Source organism: Gambusia affinis, linkage group LG22 (genome assembly GCF_019740435.1).
Source record: "Gambusia affinis linkage group LG22, SWU_Gaff_1.0, whole genome shotgun sequence".
Classification (NCBI taxonomy): Eukaryota; Metazoa; Chordata; class Actinopteri; order Cyprinodontiformes; family Poeciliidae; genus Gambusia; species Gambusia affinis.
The window spans coordinates 16,802,320-16,824,638 of record NC_057889.1 but is presented as its reverse complement, the minus strand read 5'-3'; the positions used below and the strand labels follow the sequence as shown (position 1 = coordinate 16,824,638).

Here is a 22,319-nt window from a genome sequence, read left to right as displayed (position 1 = left end):
TGTCGACAGCCATTCACTTCCATACTTCATTAATAGTGCGTCTCCATCATTCCGGCGGGTAATTTATTCATGTCGAGGCATTCCTCGTTCCTCCGTGTGAGCCGTGCCCAGTCAATCATAGCGTTTCCATTTTAAAACAGGCAGCGTTTCTGTCCTAAAAAAGCCCCGGGACACAGTGTGGGCTTTGTGCTCAGCCTGTCTCCTGGTGATGGAAATAAATAGCTAAAGGAGTTCCAAGTGAGATGAGGGGGACAGACACAAGTAGGAGGAGGACAGGGTGAGGAAGAGACCCCCGATGACCAGTAAATTAAGAGCTCTGAACCAGTCAGGCGACACAGGCCCCATTAGACGGGCCGACTGCAACAAATGGTGAAACGGTTAAGAGGGGGTTTTGGATCGCAACGTCTTTCAGGAGGATCCCGGAGCACAAAGGTGGTATTTGGACAGCGCGACGTCTGAGCTGCGCAGGTTAAATTTACTGTTACTGTAAATATTTACAGTTAAGTGAGAAGTCAGCTCGGTGGCTCAACTATAAATCATTCATAGAGAAAAAGGTCGGGCGGGATACGGTTGCTTCCTTAAACCCTAAACCCCCAAATTAAAGGCCACAGGATCCTAAAACTACTCGACACGCTCCAAATTAAAATACTCAATAATTCAAAGTAGAACAAGAAAGTCAAAAAAATGCCCCCCACCCCCCAAAAAACACAAAAGTGTTTCAAGATGGATTTTGAAAAACAACTATGTGAAACTGCTCACATGCTTAAAATAAAGCAACACATTAAAACGGTTTTAGACACCAAAAGTCCCATGTGGAAATGTTACCAGACTCAGCAGTCATGGTAAGCTGTTCTATTCTACAGCCACACCTGAACAAATATACACCAACTTTTATGACTCATGAGAAATAAGAGAAGAAGAAGAAGAAGAAAAAAAAAAGGTCCATTGGATCCAATGAATCATAAGGTACAAAATGAACTTAAAAACAGAGTTTATGCCTTCTGGAAACAGGTTTCAAATAATTTTACATTAAAATTGAGTTCTAATGAGGTCGGCTATATTTGGTGGGAAGCAGCTTGGCATTTTTTTTTTTAAGAAGGAGGTGAGCTGATCATTTTTATTTATAATGATTTGGGCTTGTGCTAAAGTGAAGAGCTTTTCACAGTTAGCGATGGGGATCTATGTTGTGAAATGGGTCCACTGTTGTAGTTTGGTTATAAAAGAACTTAATTAATGTGTTGTAAATTGGTACCAACCACAGATAGCTAATGATTTTGTTAATAAGTTAGTTTTAATATTTTACTCACATTATACCGTGAGGAAATGTGGTTTTATGGCACTGGCAAATATTATTAAAGTGTTTATCTGTAATATTTCACAAGTCAGTTGGTCCAAAAATGATTCAGAATCAAAACAAAGGGAAATGTGGAGCAAAACTAGGAAACAAAATGGTTTGAGATTTAGGCAGTTTATAATACTTATATCTATATTTCTATATTTAATGCCTAAACAATAAATTGATTGGCTGTGGTTTAAGCACACAGGGATGATATTGTTAAATGCAGAAGGAAAGAATTTAATGGTAAAGGTCTGAGCTGACCATCGAAACAAGCCAGTTACAGTAACCACAATAATCAGGGAGTGCAGATCAATTTTGCTTTTGCAAATATAAAGAATTTAACGTAAAAATATGCAGCACGTGCTATATACCCTTAGTCTGGTTACAGCAAGATATGAGCTTTTGTTTTTTTTTTTCTTAAATTTAAAACTGCTTGGTAAAATATTAATATGTAGGTTGGGTTAGGTTATGTAGGAGCTATCAAAAACTTCAGGGAGTTGAAAAACTATTGGTGCATCCTGGCTGAGAATAGTACAATCTGAGCAAAAACGAATGCAATGGCAAAGCATCACAAGTTCGATTATGTGGCCGGAGAGTCTGTCAGAACAGTAACAGTCACCAGACAGAGAGGATTTACATTATGCATACAGAACCATAGTGAAAAGATTGATAAGGGTTAGATTTTGTGTACAAACATTTCATTGGACTGATTTCTGGACCAACATGTACATGAGTGTATTGCATCGTCTTTCACTCTGTAACAAAATGCACTAATTTGGCAGACAACTGCGGGACATAACCCAGCTTCCCATTGAACTCTGAAGTCCTGGTATTGTCTGTTACTGAATGGATTTCTCTGTATCATTGTCTTTTCAATTTGACAATTGCTATGCTGATTCATATACTGCTTCTTTTCATGATGGCTGGTGAGGCACTGCCTCACCTGCCTCCCCTGACCGCACGTCACTGACTTATATCTATATTTCTATATTTAATGCCTAAACAATAAATTGATTGGCTGTGGTTTAAGCACACAGGGATGTTATTGTTAAATGCAGAAGGAAAGAATTTAATGGTAAAGGTCTGAGCTGACCATCGAAACAAGCCAGTTACAGTAACCACAATAATCAGGGAGTGCAGATCAATTTTGCTTTTGCAAATATAAAGAATTTAGAAATATGCATATACCTTTAGTCCAGATTCAGACCAGATGTGAGCAACTTTAACACACAAAAAAACACACTCTTGTGAAGTAAAAAAAAAAAAAAAAAGAAGAAAAAAGAGCGAGAGAGGAAGGGGGTATGGAAATGTCTGGACATGCGATCATGAACATTTGCACAAGAGCATCATTGCACACTGACACTGGCACCACTGGGTCAGGCACACCCAAACACACACCCACACACACACAAAACCAGAAATAATAAAGGATCAATAACATTTCTTCAGCTTATATCAGGCAACAGATCCCAAGTCCTCAATGATTAATGGCTGCATAAGAATGAATGTGATCCTGAGCACGGAAATCTCGAACAAATGACTTGTCTCTCATGTGCCCCCAGCACAGGATCTCTCTGAGACCAGCGAAACACATTTGGTTGCTGTCCAAGAATAAGACAGGAAGATTTATGTCCCTCCTGCTAAATTTTGTTCACAAAAAACACGCAGCTTTAGCCAATACAGGGATAGCGTAGCCTAGCAAAGGGAAGTGATATGAAATGAGTCAGTCTGTCTGAATTAAGCAAACAAAGCATTTATTTCATGCCTATGAGTTTAAAAAATTCACTTTTTTATAGCCAGTGTGTTTATGAACTCATCAGAAAGTAAAGGACAAAATCATCCAGTAGAAGGTCTTTATCTTTTCGGCACATATTCAAGTAAACCTTTTCATTTATATTAAATCACTTAAACGGTTTGAGTACAAGTTTCTGCTCACGTTTAAATATTAAGTTCTTGCAAAATATCTCAAACAACTTTGGTTGCTGTTCTTATATTAGTAATCAAGCAGAGGTTGGCTGTCAGCATCCAGTAAAGGTTTCAAAAAGTTGCTTTTTTAAAACCAATATAATTTTTCTAATTCCACCATTTTGTCAAGACATTTCCAAACAACAGTTAGACTTTTCCCCTTTTTTGTTTTCTCACAAAAAAAAAGAAAAAAAAAGCTGATTTATTCACTTACATGTTTGAAATCAAATTTCCTGTCACCTTGAAGTCATATTTTTTTATATTTTGAGGTAAACAACTGACTTAAATAGTAGATTTGGACTATTATGTGTTTAAAACATAGTGGAAGCTAGAGTATAAACAGATTATTTGCACTTTGAGTAGTACATACTCGTGTATTTAAGGCAGATATGAATGAGCTTGGTTGTTTACATAACAGCTAATGATTCAGACAATAATTTATACCAGAGAATCAACCACTAAATTGAGCCTAAGTATAACCATAACTGTAATAGTCCATCATACTTTTCCTACAGTCAGGAAGTCCCTTCACTGAGAAGTCATAATTAAAATTACGACCAGAAGTTTTTATGTGTGGATCATACAGCAACCTGTTGCTGCACTCCCCCAGTCAGCTGGCTGAAAAATGGCTGCCACATATTTCCTTTGAATCCTGAAAAAGTCTGGAAAAATCTTAAAAGAGACTGGACACTAGCGGTGTCTACCCAATGTTTTCATCAGTGCAATTCTTTAGCTGAAGTCTATATATTAGCTAAGCTAACAGATGGCTAGAAGATGTCAAAAGGCGCCGGTCGTCTCTCGCTTCAAGTCGGCTTCGCTTCAAGATGTCAAACAAGCCAGGCAATCGGAAAGATCAGATTGGAAAGTGGTTATGGTGAAAGGTGCCGCCACATCAGACCAGTTTCACCTTCTGTGCTCCAACCACCAGACTAACAAACTCCGACGCTCCTCCTCCCTTTTGGAAACAGCACCGCGGCCCGTTGGGCCTGAATGAAGTGGTGATGCGATGCTTCTCCGAGAACAAGCACCATCGCTACAGACTGCAGAGCAAATGTTGCGTACTTGTGATTAACAACTGGCCATAACCCTTTTACTATGAGTGAGTCTGCAGCTGCTCAAAAAAACAGCTTTATCTTTTCTTTTGGGGGTTTCAGGTATTCACATCCAGAACATGAAGTAAAAGTTCCAAGAACATCATTTGCTCGTGTTGTTTTTAGCAATGAGCTCGGGCTTATTGCTAAAGTTTTGGTTGGACCAAAAACCTCTTTGATCCAAAGCAATATTCTTCTATTAAAACCACACGGAAACATCTAGAAAAAGTGTTTAAAAAAGACCTTTGTGAGAGTAAAACGTTTTTGGTGACTTAGGATTCCCAACAAAATACCGTCAAGTTATTGGAAAAATTGGGAAAATTTCTGGTAATATCCCTTTTTGCAAGGATCAAACCTTTCTATTGACATCGCTTTTAACACCAGAGAAGGCGAATTCCAGAAACGCGAACACACACACACACACACACACACACCAACAGAAAGCTCTTCTGCGTATCGCCTCGGATCAGAAACGTGTGACGAAAACGCTCAATGCGGGAAAAAAAAAAAGTACATTTATCATGCTCTCTGCTGAGGCCTTCACGGTTGCTTGGACAATTGATTCAGAGATCTCAGGTCCTCCTTCCCGTCCCGCGGGGCTGCAATCCAATCAGCCACTCAGTGGCGGCGAAACAGTAAATCTGACGAATGAATACACCGGCCCCATATTTCAGTGTTTTATTCTAATAATAATTGTCATTATTATTATTATTATTATTCGACCCTCTCACAGTGGCCGTGTTGTTTTTGCAGGGCGCTCAGGAGCAATGAATTACTTCAGGTGCCGATCCAAAACTGGTAGAGCGTGGCGGCGCCGGCGAATCGGTGTGGTCCGAATGCCTGTCCGCCATGGGGTTCTGGTTCAAAAGCCCGGAGGAGGGCGGGAAGAGAGGAGACACCGAGGAGGGAGGAGAACGAAAACAGATTTTTTTTATTTTTATTGTTTTTTTGTTTTTTTTTGGAGGAGAGAAAAATAGGAAGGAGTGAAAAAACAAAAAGCGAGATGAGAAAGGAGGTGTGGAAGACGAGGCAGCGAGCGAAAAAGAGAAGGCGAAGGAGGAAAAAAAAAAACGAGAAAGAGGGAGCCAGGCTGTCGTGGAGCTCTGCCAGCCGTCTGTGTGGTCCGTGCGTTCCAGCCTGCAGGAAGCTAGCCAGGCGAGGGAAGGGCACACACACACACACACACACACACACACACACATGCAGCAACTCCCAGAGGCCATACATTTATTCAACACACTTTATACACATTTGTACAATACTGTACAAAGTTTAAAGAGCAAGGCAGACAGTTTGGGCTGTGTGCGGTTTTCAGACAGGCTCCCTCTGCACCTTTCTGCTCACATTAAAGTGTTTTGACTCAGAACAGGGGAGAACAAATCCGAGAGATGTTTTTATTTTGGTGCAGCTCAGGGAGAAACCAGATCCAGACGGAGTCCTTTTTGTCATTATCTCTTTATGATTCACTTTGTGTCTCTTTATTCCTCTGTGTTCCTCTTTGTCTTGCCCTCTCTGTGAATAATTCTGTGTTGTAGGAGTCTTGGCACCTCTTCAAGGAACTTCATAAGACATTCAAGTGACTGGCTGCCTTGGGAAAAGCCTGCAGTATTTTTGCTCTTGTTTCATCGCCCCCTCCCACCCCGCTCTTTCTCTCTCTCTCTCTCTCTCTCTCTCTCTCTTTCTTTCTCGATCCTGCTTTTTGATTTCTTTTCCTCCTGATGTTTGGGTGAGTTTTATTCATCCAGCTCCCATTGCGAAAAGCTGCTCCAGCTGAAGCCTCAAGACGAAGGTGATTCTTTTGCAATCCTCTTACCTGGATTGAATCAAGAAGTTCTGCTTTTTTTTTTTTTTTTTTTTTTTTTTTCCACAGGTTGCTCAGAACATCAACCTTAGAGGTAAAACTTGCCCTGAATCTTGTATCTAATTTGTTTAAATAAAAGCCAGCTACTGATAACATCCAAAACTCCTCGTCTGCAATTAGCATCTGTAAAGGTACTTACCGTCAGGTTTGAACATGAATTGTAATAGAAAGTCAAATGTAAAATAAATCCTTCGTATGATTGACTAAATAAAAATAAATCGCATAAAGAGCTCTTCCTGTCTCCATGGAAAAGATGTGTCGATTTTTCTGCTCACAGGATGAAAAGTTCAGCTTCCTCCCTTCTATTTCCACCCAGGTTTAACTTTAAAGTACAGTTTTCAGAGGAGAAGTCCAAACTATTACCAACGTATTTTGTGTAACTCTAGAAGGATGTGAAAAAGGAGGTTTATGTTGGGTTTAATGTAGTAGAAAGTACAACCTGTTATTGCTGTCTTTTACGTTTCCCAAAATGGAGGATTAAAAGTCATGCTGTGTAAGACAAAACAATTAACAGCAGCAGTTTGTCAAGTGTCACTGAGTGTCTAAACTTTTTAAAGTCCGCCACAAAGAAAACAGCTTAAATGTCACGCTTTGGGACACAGCGCATTCGTCCTACAAGCGGTAGACTTAATCGAAAAAACTGCGTAATATTTATGTTCGTGCATTTTCTGGCCTTCCATCCGCAGCTACATTTAATAGGCAGAATGATGTGAAAAGTTGGATCGTATTCCCTTTGATCGCGTCCACAGCGCCTGGCAAAGTACTGAGACTATTATGTTACTGACCAACACAAAATAGTGAAGCAGAGGGGAAAAAAGATACTTTTTGAAACAGCTCAAGCTCTTTCAGATTGGATGGATAGCTTCTTAAAACATCTATTATGAGGTCTCGCCACAGATTCTAAAGACTTTTGAAATCGGATCCGATGGCGCTGTCGATGAAGGCAGCTATCCCAGTCTTGTGTAACAGTGCCGTGCATTGGGAGACGTCAACTTAAATGAATAAATTCCCCCACCTGTCCGTCTATTTGTGACTCCAGGTTTGCTCGTTCATTTCTCGTTTACAGTCGTGTCATTATCTTGGTAGGTTAGCACTTTTTGCTGGTAAATCTGATTAAAGTGCATCCAAGTCGGCGGTTGTAACATGACAAAGTGTGAAAATGTCCAAGATGTTTGGATACTCTAATACGTCTGCGTCCCGCAGAACCGCAGCCGAACATGCAGAAGCAGCATCCGGCTTCTACGCGCCATACATCTGGAAAAAACTCCCAGAGACCCGCAAACATGCCGAAACACCGAGTTCCTCTAAATCAGTCTGTTGAGAGTTGCCTTTGATTAGCAGTAAGTTGAACATTGATCAACCTGTTTGTTGGTTGATGTATTATGTTTGTATGGCGTAAACCCTTTGAATTGCTGAAATGTGCAATCAAAATAAACTTGACTTTACTGATTTAACATTGGTACTGTGTCTGACATTCAGGAAGTCAACAGTGGTCCTTTAGCCCTGCATATTGAAACAGACATGCTTTTTGTTAGCTCATCCCAAAAGATTTTACATTTGACTTTAAGTATTTTAAACAATATGATTTATTGAATCACGTGTCGGCATATTTTGGTTCAAATCATTCAGCTCTGCAACACTAAAACCGAAGCTGCTGTAATGCTAAAGACATAAAAACAAAACAAAACATATGCACATACAAGTACAGTGGCTTTGTGAGTATGTGGATGTGTATCACAGGGGCTTCTGGCTTGGCAGACAGGTCTTCTGAACCACTAACATTGTCTGCAGGATTTTAAGTAACCAGGGCCTCCTCACCAGACTTGTTAACACCCTGACCAAAACCGAACCAAAACACACTCCCATCCCCAAATCCAGAAGCCCCAAGTCTCGACTTGTCCAGGTGCCAAAACAGCAAAGATGGATCTGACCACGAACCTCCAACGGCGCTGACGCACAAGATAAACTCGCGCCCGCTTACGAGGCGCGAGCCCCAGAAGAGACAGACTGTGATGGATGCCACAGCGGGGTTTTGTCACCTTCTCTGTTCGCCTGCGATCAATTAACTCTAATGAGAACAGTGGGTTTGGACAGAAAGCCTTGTTTATTGTGTTATTGCAGCTCCGCTATAATCACTCAGGAAGTTTGTCTCAGCTGGCCGCAGCCACCATAAGGAGCAGCTGAAAGGAGACAGAACCACCTATAAAAGCATATTGGTTTAAACAGCCACTCCCTGTCTATTAGCTCAAAATGACATTTAATGAGGCCTATTAGCTCTGCTCCAAATCTGCACTGTGGCTGCACTCGACTAATGACACCTACACACACACACAACACACTCTCTACTCTCCCTCTCTTTCCCTGCGAAAAATGCAGCAAGGGAAATGCGGGAGATCCATCACAGACCTTTGCAGATCATATTTGCGTGCCCAAAGAGGAAACACACACACACACACACACACACAGGCCTCCACACACTTGGTGAGCTGTTGGGTGCAGTGGCAAGCCACAGGGTAACCAAGAGCTGTCAAGCCATTAAGGACAATGCAAGCCGCAGAAACCAAGTTAGCCTACTGCTAATAGCGCAGTGGTCAGAGGGACCTGACTAACCGCTTACCAAACCCACACACACGCACACCCCCACCCACGTGCACGCCGTAAACCTCACACCACAGATCTTTACACAAAGCCTCGCTAATATTCATCACTCTGACCACGCAATTAATTAAGTCGACTGCGCAGAGATACGAGGACCGTTCGTTCACGGGTGGTCCCACTTTATTCCTCCACAGATATTAGCTGGGGAGGGGGAGAGGCGGTGGGGGGAAATCACATCCGTCGGAGGGGGGGGCGGTGGGTGACGGGGGGTTGGACTCATATGGCAGCCATAAGGCTCATCAAACACAGGGACAAAATGTCCTTCCTGAAAGACACCCCACCACCAGATGAGCTATTAATGAAGGGTCAATAAAACTGCAGAGTGTTAAAGGAATATCAATAAAAGAATCAAGAATGTCCCTCTGCTTCTAGTTTCCAGCCCGGCCCACACCGCACGCCTGAAATCCAGGGTTATTGTCGGCCTTCTTTTCCAGAAACAACACGGTGTTTTGACAGCAGAGAGCCATAAAGCGCCCGTGTATGTCAAAGCCCTGAGACGGCCTACTGTTTCCGCAGCTCCGCTGACCCCTCCCCGCAGGGGCCCGCTGCACTACAGGCCCCCCTAATTACCCGCTCGTTTAACACAAAATAAGAGCTGTAATGGCTGACAAAGCCCACCATGTCTAAATGAAGCGTTCACAGATAGAATCGCACGGTGGGAGACAGCCGCTGCCCCTCGGCTCGAGTGAGCGAGCGCCGAAAATTTTGACAGAAAAAAAAAAAAGAGGAGAGGCGGCAGGGGAGAGGGCACATGTGTGTTTTGCCACCCTTAGACCTCAGCGTAATGACCCCTGAGAGGGATACGTGTTCTGGCTTTAGTTCTGGGTAAATTATACCACCGGGGTAATTCTGACCACTTAACAGCAAAGCAAAGAGGTTCAGGGGTTATGTGGGATGACACAGTCTTTACGATTCAATTACAGAGCCTCGCAAAAAGGTTCCTACTCTTAAAAGCCTAAAGTCTTTCACATTTTAGTCACATTACAACCACTAATTTTAATGTATTTTATTGGGATTTTTATTGTATTTTCTAAACACAAGGTAACATCTAAAACTCTGAGGGTTTTAGATGTGCAGTGGCAAACCACAGGGAGCTGGTTGCCCTCCCTGTCTATTAGCACAAAAGGACATTTAATGAGGCCTATTAGATCTGCATATCTGATATAGATATATCTATATATCTATATAGATATATATATCTATATATCTATATAGATATATAGATATATATATCTATATATATATATATCTATAGAGATATATAGATATATCTATATATCTATATATCTCTATAGATATATATAATAGATTAAAATCCTATCAACTAGTTGATAGGATTTTAGTCCAACTCACTGTTAAAAGATAATTCAGCCCATTTCACAATGACACACTTAAACAAAATCCAGTTCAACCAATTCACTTCAGAGGTCACCTAATCAGCCCAGCTGTGTGTAACTGAGGGTGCATTCACATCAGCTCTGTTTAGTCCGTTTTCATCGAACTCCAGTCCTTTTACCTGGAAAGTCTGCAACCGACTTCTGATGCGGACCAAAGACGTGAACTCTGGTTCGCCTGAAAACCGAGGCCTTTGTCCGGTTGAAGGGAATTCTGGCGTGAGGTTTGATTGTTTAATGTAAACAGCAAATGAACCGGAGATCGCTTAAAAAGCAGGAAGCGGAGTACACAGCCGGGCATTCTGGGTAAACACAACCAAAACAAAGACGGGATACTAGCACTAGAGGGAGAAATGGGTCGTAGTCTTTTAACCAAGACAAACAAGAAATCCTACAGCCGCTAAAATCTGACTCTTCTCCATTTCTGTTTATATTTCGTGAAGAAGGAAGTTGCACTTGTGTCTTCGTCAGAGGTTTTCATGTTGTTTCCTTCAATGATTCTTGGTGCAGTGCCACCACAGACGAGTGGGGGAACATGTTGCTCTAAGGGTTTAGTTTGTTTCACCCAGTGCAGTGTGAAAGTGAACCTCACCGGCTCAAAATGCGACAAATGCAGCAGCTTTGGTCCCCAGCTGAACCGAGTCTGCCGAACCATCAGGTACGAAAACATCTTGAATCTCTATATGAATGTTCTCCAGAGTCATTTGTGATCAAACAACATCGCGAGGGCAGAAAAACACCCGACTGGCCAGGGAGGAAGTAATGGAAACGTTTAAAACGGAGTTACACCACAAACTAAAATCTGAACAACAAATGCTGCACTGTTCCATCATCCAGACATGAAAGGAGTATGGGCACAACTACAAACCTAGCGCAGTCAGTCATGAACTGGATATATCCGGTGGTAAAAAGAGAGCTGCTGCAGAAAGCGGGCCATAAGAAATCCCGTCAGTCTTTGCCAGAAACGATGTAGGGGACCGGGCAGCATTCAGAAAAGACCACAGTTCTGCTTCTTGGCCTGCATGCAAAACACTGTGTGTGGCTGGAAACTAACGCTGCACGTCACTCTGAACACAGCGCCCCCATGGGAAAACAAGGCGGTGGGAGCATTATGCTGTGGGAATTCCTTTTTCCAGCAGTGGATAAAGGTCAACATAGAAAAAAAAACACACAAAAAAAAAAACGGTTAGAGGCTGGAATAGAGTTGATTCTCTGCTGGTCCTATTTTCATATAGTAGAATCTTTGGTGCAACTAAAAGTTTTATGTTCAGATGTCCTCCAATTTGAGCAACTATTAAAAATTGTTGATAGGATTTTAGTCCAACTCACTTGCAGCTGTAACTGAAGCAAGCAGTGGTAGTGACTCAGAGGATGCATCGAGATGCACGCCACATCTCGTCTGTGAATTGTTTTCTCCCGTCTCGCAGTCCTGCACAACTACGTTTGGGTGTACCAGATAAAATTCAAATAAACACAGAAAGTTTTGACTGAAACTTGACAAAATGTGAAAAAATGTAAGGGGTTTGCATACTTTTGCAAGGCGCTGCACAGTGCAATTAAGATTTGCAAAGTCGAATAACTATTTTTTTTTAGTTTTTCTTTCTCAGAACAAGCAAAACTCTATCATCCCATTTATTCTCAACAAAACACCGAGTCCTCCTGTGCAGTTGCTCGTGTCTCTTTAACTGGGCTCTGGTTTTCTAAACAAACTCAGTTCCGACTCCCATCTGCTCGCCACCGAGTAATGGGACTTGTTTGAAAGTCCTCTGACGGGGGACAGCAGATGCACAGGAAATGCTTTTGATCAAACACTGGTGCGAACGGGAGGTGGCGGCGACGGCGGGGGAAATGAAGTGGGCGTGATTGCGAGAGCATGCGCTCTTCGAGGACAAGCATGTGCCTTTGTCTCGGGGCGCCATGTCTGCGCAGTGCTGACTGTCGGGCGTGCGTGAGGCGTTTTTCTGGCACCGATCGCCGGTTTCCTACAACCCTGAGTGACGGTGGTAGTAATCCTACTGTCTCCTGGCTCCTCTGTGTCCTGGTGCCATATGTGACCGGGCAGGCTGGGTGGGTGGGTGGATTGTTTGTGATGTGATATTGTTCACTGAGACGCCTTGAGATGAGAATATCGCTTTTTTCCTTTTTTTTTTTATGAATAGGGAGGAGGGTTGTGGAAACAGCTGCATGCCAGACCAGTTGGCACTGTTGTCTACAGTAAAGTTTTTTTTTTCCTCCTCAGTTGTTTTTATGTGGGCCATTAAAAGAAGCTGATGCTAGCACTCTGCTACCCGGAGTACCCTTTCAGGAATACTTTGTCTCACGTTTATGTAAGACAGGAAACGGAACATCGGTCCGTCTTTATTTAACTTCCCATCGCTTGTCGGCTTGTACATCTCAGACCCTTTCAGCTAAAATACCTCAGCGTCTCCCATCGATTAGCTTTAGCTTTTAGCTGTTGGGCCACTTGTACGGTTTAGTTAAAGCGCAGCTGTTGTTTTTAACATCAAACAGTTCGGTTTGTGAAAACCAGAGGAAATGCTTTGGCTCTCAAAGGACTTGTTCAGGTCCAGTGGAGTTTTTAATCAGAACCGGAAGTAAATGTAGAAATGATGATAGCTTGTCAGGTTGCGGCTAAGGATCCAGTTGTATGAGCTGTTGTAAGGAACACCGAAACTATTCACACTATGTTAGCGTATTTTATGTCTACACTCACAAGTTTGTTGAATTTATAGTTGTTCTTCCAACTGAATGCACATACCAAACGACTTCCTTCTTGTGAAGTATTATCTTAAATCACACAACCACAAAAATCACTGTCCTACAGCCAACAATGAGGGCAACAATAATAATAAAACAACAACAAAAAAAAAACACTTTAAATGGTCAGGTAGAATACAAAGAATACACCTTGGCACGTATAAAATGACGCGTTCTCGGTACAGAGTGTCCTGCAGAGTCTGGTGTTTCCCAACCCTGGTCGTCAAGGCACACTGCCCTGCATGTTTTACATGTTTCCTTGCTGCAACGTGCCTAATTCAGATGATTGCAGTTCAGTAAAACATTGTTAATCAGCCATAAATACAACTCTGGTGCGCTGAAGACGGGAAACACCAACAACGTGCAGGGCAGTGTGCCAAGAGGACAAGCACTGGGAAACACCGCTGCAGAGGACGGCCCCCGTCCCACACCAGGAACATTTGCACGCGAAACCAACAAAAATACCAACCATTGTCACCCCCTCACCAATTTTCTTCTTCTTTTTTTTTTGAGAGAGAGTAAAATGATCAGCATCTAAGGACAGCTGCAACCTAACAAATGTCTCCTGTGAAAGTCTAGATGGCTGATATTGTCTTATAAAGCTTTGCATTTGCTGTTTTTTTTTTATTTTTTATTGCCAAAATCTAAAGCAGGGGCCTGAGAAGTGGCGATAAGAGAAGAAACTGTCAGAGTGGTGGAAGGCTAATAGCCAGTCGGACTTGGGGGACTACAGCTTAGTTGACTTTGGCATCTGATTGTCGCAAAACGGGTGAGAATATTTGGAAACATATTGAGCAACCCCAATCCTGATGTTTGGATTTCATGGTGAAGTTATCAGCTGGATTTTGCTCAAAGATATTCCCAGGGACATGCAGGGAAGATGGAAGACGATAGAGAAGATGATGCAGGTCCAAACTGATAAAAAAACAAAAACAAACAAACAAACAAAAAAACAGTGTACACTTGCAATGACAAATTTTCTACGATTTTTGATGTTTTTCTGATTCATGTTGAATGGGAGAGATGCTGGACTGTTTTAACACCTCAAAAAACTGATTCAGATTCTGTTAATTTTAACCATCAAAACATTGCAGGTACTCATCATCTGCACGTTTACATACCTGCAAACTGTCCAACTGAAGAGATCCCATTGAGAAGAGGCAACTTTGATATGCAAACATGACTATTTTTCGACAAATTGACTGCGACAGGACATCTGATTACAAGTAAGAGAACTATTCCTAATAATTTCAATGAATACCAGTTGAAAACAAAAATCAGCAATTCCCCACTTCAGATTCAAAAGTAGACCCACGATCTTAAAGTTTAAACTGTTGAATGACTTTATGGGAATTTCTTGTCTTGTGGTTTTATTTTATTTTTTTAAAACCCCAAAAAACTTTCAGTTTTGATTTCCTGTCTTGTCAGTCACTGACTCATCTTTCTCAAGACAAACTCAACTGGCAGAAGCGTTTTTAGTGCGCTCCGCCACGCTCCCCTTACTGTGCTGCGAGTGCATGCATCGGTACTCACTCCTGGGCTCACGCGGTCCGTCCACGGTGACCTTTATGGCTCGGTGGTACGTGGCCACTTGCGGTGGGTTGGTGAATACCGTGATTGTCAGTGTGAAGCTCTTGCCTGTGGTGACATCAAAGAAGATCAAAGGATATGCCATCTGCAAAGACAATGTCTGGCATTTATCTCTACAACCATTCCTAAGTCACGAGTGTCGCAGCGATCACATTACAAGGAGATGTTGGCCTAGAGAGAATGATAACAAAATAACAACATCAAATGAGCTCTGTTTAGCTAAGCCTTCGGTTTAGTTTTGCAGAGTTGCACAGCAGCAGCCAGCATCTCATTATCAAGAATCTCTACTGCCGTGTGGGACGGCGAGAGGCATTTTAATAGTCACTTCCTTTCTTGATAATCCCCAGCAGTTGTTGCCCCGGGGTTGAGCGCTTGTCTGTGCAAGTGCGTGTATTCCCATGTTCATGCACGAGGAATGCTGTGAATCATATCACAACAGCCAAGTCAGCAGTTACACTAACTTCTGAGGTATGCGGACGCGCCGCGCAAGCGTGGCTGCAAGCGGGAAACGGGGAAAGCGGGGAGGGGGAGGGAGGAGAGGGAGCAGCTGCCCATTCACTCGCAGCCGTCTGGGCGCACGGACCCTCCCCTCTCTCTTCCACTTTACAACCTCAGTAAACATGGCTCTCAAAGACGGGGTGAGATGGACCGGGCAGATAGCAGCGGCGACAGGTGACTCACATACCTCCACTGAGGTGCAAAGAGGGGGGAACCCACGAGACGAAAAGGTCACCATCCTGTATCAACATCTATGCCTGTCGCCATAAACAGTGAGTCAATCGATCGCGTGACGAATTAAAACGATTTCTCTCTTTTGTTCCTCTGGATGGTGGAAGGCTTCAGAGTTTGGTGCTCAACTGGCCCCGGTTTTTCTGAAGAACATGTTTGTTTACACAGACAATTAGGAATTTTAAATAAAATGTAGAATAAATAGTAAACCATGCTCTTACGTAATGGAGACATTGCCATCAATACCATGCGTCAATATATGACGAGTTGGGTGTGAGAATGGGTTGTAATATCGGATCAGTGCGTCTCCAGGTAGAATTGCAGTTTTTTTTAGGCAAATGTAGGGAACTGAAAACAGGACTATCCCGGACAAAAACCTGTTTGAGACGGGAACCTTATGCATAGTGATGACTCTAAACATACAGCCAGAGCTTCAGAAATGGGTTCAGATCGCAGCATTTTCAATATATACCACATCCATACCATAATCCGACTGAGATTTAAAAATGGCCGTCCACAGATGCTCTCCTTCCCAGCTTCCATTTACAGGCGGGGATAGAGACTTCCCCTCCTCCAGAAGACTGGCAGCTGTGCCTGCAGTGAAAGGTGGTTGCAAAAAGCATGCCGCACTTTCCAGATTTGATTCCCACTTTATTAAGCCGCCCTTCATGTCTTATCGCAGAAGAAGCCCGCTGAAGGCAGTGGCTGTGTTGCGCTCGGGTGAAAATGTCAAAGGGATATTGAAGCAGTACCTGCGCTCCTATTATTAGCCGATTCCTGTGGAACACCATTAAGTCCAAAGATCTTATCAGGAGTATCTGATTCCTCTCTAAATAACCTGCCCCATGCGTCCACGCTATCGTCGTCAGCATCAGGCCTGTAATTATCGATCCCCGTCCGCCCCCGCCTGGCTGCGGCCTCCTCTCTGGCCGTGACTTTTAGCTATCTAACATGCTATCAGTTCTCTCCGCTTGTACTTATCTGTCACTGGAGGGTATTCATTTCAGACACCTCGTAGTCCGATCCACCCTCCTGGCTCCTGTGTCACTTCCTGTTGCGAGATTCTGTGTCTCAGCAAAAGCTGCACGAGGGAAGGTTTCCGTGGCAACCAGCAACCACGCGACCCCTCTGCACTCATCCCCAAGTCAACCCATTTTTTTGGTTTTTTTAACCGACAGCTACCTGTTGCGATCGCTTTAACCGGGGTGAGGAGGGCGGGGAAATTCAAAAGGGAAAAACGAACGGAGCGTTCCAGGGAAACGGGGAAAGGCTGGGAGCGAGTGCCAAGCGTCACAACTCCAAATATGATGATTTACTAACGAGCGATGGGAGCAGCGAGCGATCCGAATTGTCGCCTGGTGATGCCAAGCATTCCAGGAATGCTATTGGACTGAACAGGAGTTTGTTTCACTCCGGCAGTCCGAGGATGTGGGCAGAGAACGATCAGCCGTGTGGGCCTGGAGGGGGGTTGAGGCCGGGGGTTGGGGCGCAGCACCACCTAGCATGTTTACGAGCCTGAACCGAGCCGAGGTTATGCAAGGTGAAAGGGGGGGGAGGGAGAGAAAGGAAAATTGCTTCTTTATTAGAATAAATAAATAAAATCATAAAATATTTCAGACTTCAAGAAGCATCGCCTGCTTATTCTGGACAATTAACTCAAAAGGAGCAGCGTTCTGAGCTTGCAGAAGAAGACGTTATTGGCCTCTCTTAAGGATATGGGCTGTGGGATTTAGCCTCTGGAGTTAGGGAGATCATTATGTGGTTGCCACTTTGGGGGAATGTGGCCACTAATCCACACCACTGAGCCCTAATGGCTCCCTGCAGGCTGCGGCAGCGAGCACGGAGAGAGTCTGAGGCCTCACCTCTGCCGCTGCGGCCCACGAAGCGAAGGTCGTTGAAGCGCGCCACTTGGTTCTTCATCACGCCCGAGGCGTTCCGCAGCTCGGCCGAGTAGTTCTCGTCGTTGCCCGCCATAACCGTGACGACCGTCCCGTCGGGTATGTCGCCCAGGGCGACCACCTGTCGAGGAGACGAAGGGGGGGAGATTTTTTTTGGATCGAACACTTTTTCAAATCTAAAAAAAATATGGGTACAAGACAAAAAAAAATAAAGGGAGGAACCCTTTCTGCTCTCCTTTATTTATTATTTCCCCATCATGCCATCCTCCTCCACATTGTGTTGATGGATGGCTTTTAATTTGTCCCTCTGAAGCGATCTGACAATAAGATAAACGTTATGATGTTAACCATCTTGAGCGTGGAGGCCTTGTGTTATCATTTAGCTCCTTGGACGCAGATAAAAGAGGACGAGCAAGGCCCCGCGATAATTACAGAGCCCCCTCGTAATAACGACGGGGGAAATAACACTTATATTTCAGAAAGTTGTCACGTTTAATTCCAGGCCAGAGCCTCAGCTATACATTTCCACTGACGAGGGTCTTTGATCTGTCCTTTGAGTAATACGCCGCCTAATTAAAAGGGCCTCTTTTTTTTTCTTTTCTTTTTTTTATTTTAATCGGCGTAATATCAGGAAAGAAAATAAATGACGAGGCTTCAAAATGTTAAAACCATTATTCCTGGAGCCTCTATTTTTTTTCCCCTTTTCTTTTTTTGTTGTTGTTTTTAGACTGTAAAAACACCAAATAAATCTCGTTGAAAAAGCTAAAATAAAAACTGACGTGTCTGAGTGTTTAAATATGGAGGGGGCAAACAAATGTGGTTATTCTTCATTCGGACACATTTCTAAAGGATTTCACTTTGTTGTGATAATTTCAGTAGTCCGCCGTCCAGCTGACATTACAAACTAAATTGGTTTTTCGATGTGAAGATTTGCAGAGGATTTTAAAACGTCGCTGTGACAAAACAGTTAAAAATACTCCATCGTTGTCATCTTACTTTTCCTAAAGCATATCTAACGAGATGCCAGAGAAGCTGCAGGGATGAATGAAGTTTTCTCTGGATGTATGAAGCTACTACACCCGCCCCTCCTCCACCTGTTTCTTCACAGTGCCAGCCCACTTCGCAGGCTCACAAGAAAGTCTAATAATCAAAATCAAAATGCTGCGCAGAACATCAGAACTGTATTTCAAAACTACGCTAGGTGGTGTAATTGTTGCTTTTCTGCTTAAAATAAAAAAGACAACATTTGGCTCCTGTGATATATTTCTACTTTTTTTAAATTTTGCATTAAAGTTGTGAAACCACCTCAGAGAAATGATTTTCTTGATGCACAAATTTAATCATAAGGAGTTAAAATCAACTTATTAATCAGAAAGAAAGAAACAAACGAGTGGAGTTATATCATAGGTTGACATAGATGATAATAAAAATTTTAAAAATAAAGTAAAATGTTGTGGTGACATTTATAGGAACTGGTGATTTTTCGGTTAATTAAAAAAAATTCAAAATTAAAAAGACTATAATAATTTTTTTTGGAGCAACCCTATTAATTATAAATGTAGAGGGATAAAAAAAAACTTGGATAAGTTAAAGTCAGCTTTTATTCAGTGTATTTATATAGCAAAAAACAAGTTCCTACTGGGATTCCTTCTAACCTAGCAGCGTCAACACTTAGTTGGAGCTCACCTTGAAGGCGACAGGCAGCGTCTTGTTGCACCGCCAGTGGGAGGGCAGGACCGAGCAGAGGAAGTTGGGGCTGTCGGTGCGCACCAGCTCGGCTGGGTGGTCGGCGATGATCTCGGCCATGCTGCGGTTCTCATGCGGGGGACGCAGCCTCGGCACCGCGGCCGCCGCGTCCGGCTGGCCGGCCGGGGAGCTCACGTCGTTCATCTTCCCTGGGACCGGCTGGAGGCTGCTGGACGGCGGACTGAACCTCCGGCTGGCGCTGGGATCTACGGGAATTCGCATCACAACACCGTGGATTAGCGGAAAGGCGCTGCAGAGGGGGGCTCTCTCTCTCCCTCTTTCTGTCTCGGGCTCTCTCCGCTTTCTCTCACACTCGCTGCCCCTCGGTTCGGTTGAGAGCTCTAAACCTCTCTCCACTACAAAGCAGACTTTCTCCCGCGGGTAGAGAAAAAAGAAAAAAAAGGCTTTAAGGACGCGTTTTTTCTAAATCGAGAGCTTTTCCTGGGAGGAATCCACGTGCCATAACGCAGGCGCGCGCTCAGACTGTAATAACACCAAATAAATCTCCGAGTGCGCTACTAGGCTGTACAGTTAAACCAGACGGTCTAAAAGGTTTTTGTCTGCCTTCGTTTGCTTAAGAAAAAAAAAAAGTCAAAGCGCTCTTCCAGGTGCGTCATTGAAGTCTTTGTGCCAAACTGAAAGGCGCTCTGGAAACCCGCAGGCTATGTACACATGAAGGAAAGTTTCAAAGTGAAAAGATTACGCCTCAACAATACTTAACAAGCCTATTTATAATCCCGCGACGCCTGCAAATTCAACAAATCTTTCTGGAGGTCTTCCGGCCGCGACGCAGGTTTTGTATATAGGGTTAAAAAGCCTGGGGAAGGGAGGAAAAAAGAAAGAGAGAGCGAGGCAGCGAGAGAGAGAAAAGAAATGATCGCCGGTGAGATGAAGGAGGAGGGAAGGGAGAAGAAGAAGAAGAAGAAGAAAAAAAAAAACTCGAATCCCGTTTTGCGGCCGTGAATGTGGTTAGTGTTCGGAGGGCCGGGGTTCCCCGTGCGCAGGCGTTTTTGTGGTTTATATAGCCCAAGCGCCCCGGCAATTATTGCGCTGATGCGACTCCAACACGTGGTGTCTGGAGTCAGATCCGCTCCCTCCGCGCTGCGCCGCGATCTATCACGCCTCTAACGCGCTCTCTGCCCCCCCACAACACGGACAATCGTGTTTTGTTCAGCGTCGTCTCTGCGCCCCCCACCACCACCACCACACAACTCCCCCAAGCCCCACGAGAGGGTTACGCGGCGCGCGTGTAAACCGCATACGTACCCACATGTCACCGTTCCCGTGGACCGGCAGCGCGCTCCTGACGTCGGAGGTTGTCATTTCCAGTCAGACCGTGTTGAGTTACGGCGCTTGACAATGTGCGCCAAACAGGAGCGTCTCGGACTGAGCTCCCATCAAGGGCCGGAGCCACTGAGTCACCGGAGAGCGGTGAGTCAGGTAGGACGCGCAGGAGTAGGGTTTCATTTCGGGCGCAGGGGAGAGCTGTTGCGCAGGTGTAAGCCGAGGTGTAGCTGCAGCAGGTATTCTGCTTTTAAATCCCCCCCGTCCCCACCAAAAAACAAAACAAAACAAAAAAAACAAAAAAACAAAAAAAAATACTCTACATTCAGCAGACAACGAGTCTACGAAAGTCGCTCGAGTTAAAAAACAAAAACAACAAATATATAAAAAAAAAGACTTCACCGGTTTTTTGGGCCGCACACGATGAGCTAAATCAATTACATACGTGTTTCATTAGAAGAAAACGAAACCACATTCACACAACGCAGAAAGAAGAAACCTTACATTTTTTAAAAATTATCTTTTTTTTTTTTTTTTTTTTTGCGAATTTGCCGAAATTACGCCCGAGTTTACAATAATATTCTAAAAAGAATAACAAGTTATTTTAATCGTGTTTAATTTCTTCTGGCAGGAGCAAGAGAAGAAGAAGAGGAGGAAGGAGATGAAGATAAATGTTCTGAATCTCATTAATTGTCTGACATTTTATGTTTTCTTCCACTTCATTGACACCCTAGAAAGGAAACACGATAACAGAGTCCGATACGCAGCAGTGTTGGGTTAAATAAAATAAACTTCATGAGAAGTTAACAACACGGTGACAACAACACCACAACAAATCACACAGAGGCCATTTTTTGTCGGTTGCAAAAGGGCTTTTAGATCACATATATTTTTTTTTAGAAATATCTATTTCATATTGCACTGTTGTTGCTAACATTGATGCAGCATCCACTTAAAATGATCTAGCTTGAAATGTAAGAATAAAATTAAAAAGGAAAGACATAAATTGATTTAAAAAAAATTAAAATAAATAAATAAAAACAGGCCATTAAATCATCATTTGAATGAAATCTCATTTGGAAAAACACCAACTGCACCTTTACACCCGCACATCAACATTAAACAAGAATAAGAATAAATAAATAGATATATTTAAATATAAGAGCCGATGCTGTGTTTGTTGAAAACCAAAAGAAAAAAAAATCAAGAAAATAAAAAGAATAAAAAATTTTAATAATAATAACAAAAAATAACAAAAAACACATAAACAAAATAGGCATAAAAAATTAAAACAATTAAATAAGAAAATTATAATTATTATTTTTAGCTTAATGTTAAATGATAATGCTGCTCCTCTATATCGATGTTACACTATTTCTTCATTTACTTTGTTTTAAGTGAGGATGCTGCCCCTCTCACCTCTACTAGAGGGCATCCTCTACCCTCCGTGAGGCTCTTCATCGCAGTCATCTCCCACCTCACACCCTCCCAGTCTAATTACCCATCAGTCTCCCAGTGAGACTTTTCTCAGTGCCACATCACACAGCGGCATGTGTATTACCATTCTGTGTTCTTTCTCTCTCTCGCTCTCTTTTTTTCCCCCCGCTGCTCCCAAACAGGCTTTTATTGCTCGGAGTCATTGAGACAAAGGCCTTTGATACTGCAGGCCTCTTTCAAAAATAAATTAGACTACTTGGAGGCACAGATGTTAGTTTATTTGGATCCTGTGAGGGGGTTTTGCAGTTTGTTTTCATGTTGTAAAGTCGAACTTTGCTTTAATATAGAAATAAAAAAAAAACACAACAACAACAAAAAAAGAAAACAACAAAAGTTTCAAAGCTCAAAAAAGTGGTTTGTTGTTTAAAATAGCTTGATGGCCAAGAATATATGCGAATATATATATGTAGTCCGAGAACGCTGACATGCATCTGGCACCTCGTTGTGAGGATGAGGTGGAGGAGGTTAAAAAAAAAAGTGATTGAGTTACACTCGCTGTGCCCCAAACAC

General features: G+C 43.0%; 1 protein-coding gene across 3 annotated transcripts in view; it reads right to left on the bottom strand.

Annotated features, from left to right (window-relative positions):
• Positions 1–22,319, bottom strand: part of runx2b (RUNX family transcription factor 2b) — a 163,943-nt gene that overhangs the window by 17,168 nt on the left and 124,456 nt on the right. For 2 of the 3 annotated variants that reach the window (XM_044106484.1, XM_044106485.1), the window contains 3 exons: positions 18,969–19,234; positions 17,247–17,403; positions 14,599–14,703 (listed from right to left, as the gene is read on the bottom strand). In XM_044106484.1, the coding sequence (XP_043962419.1) occupies positions 14,599–14,703; positions 17,247–17,403; positions 18,969–19,234 (528 nt within the window). Of the gene's footprint in view, positions 1–14,598; positions 14,704–17,246; positions 17,404–18,968; positions 22,244–22,319 lie in introns of those variants that run through there. The other variant, XM_044106486.1, reaches the window with a different exon arrangement.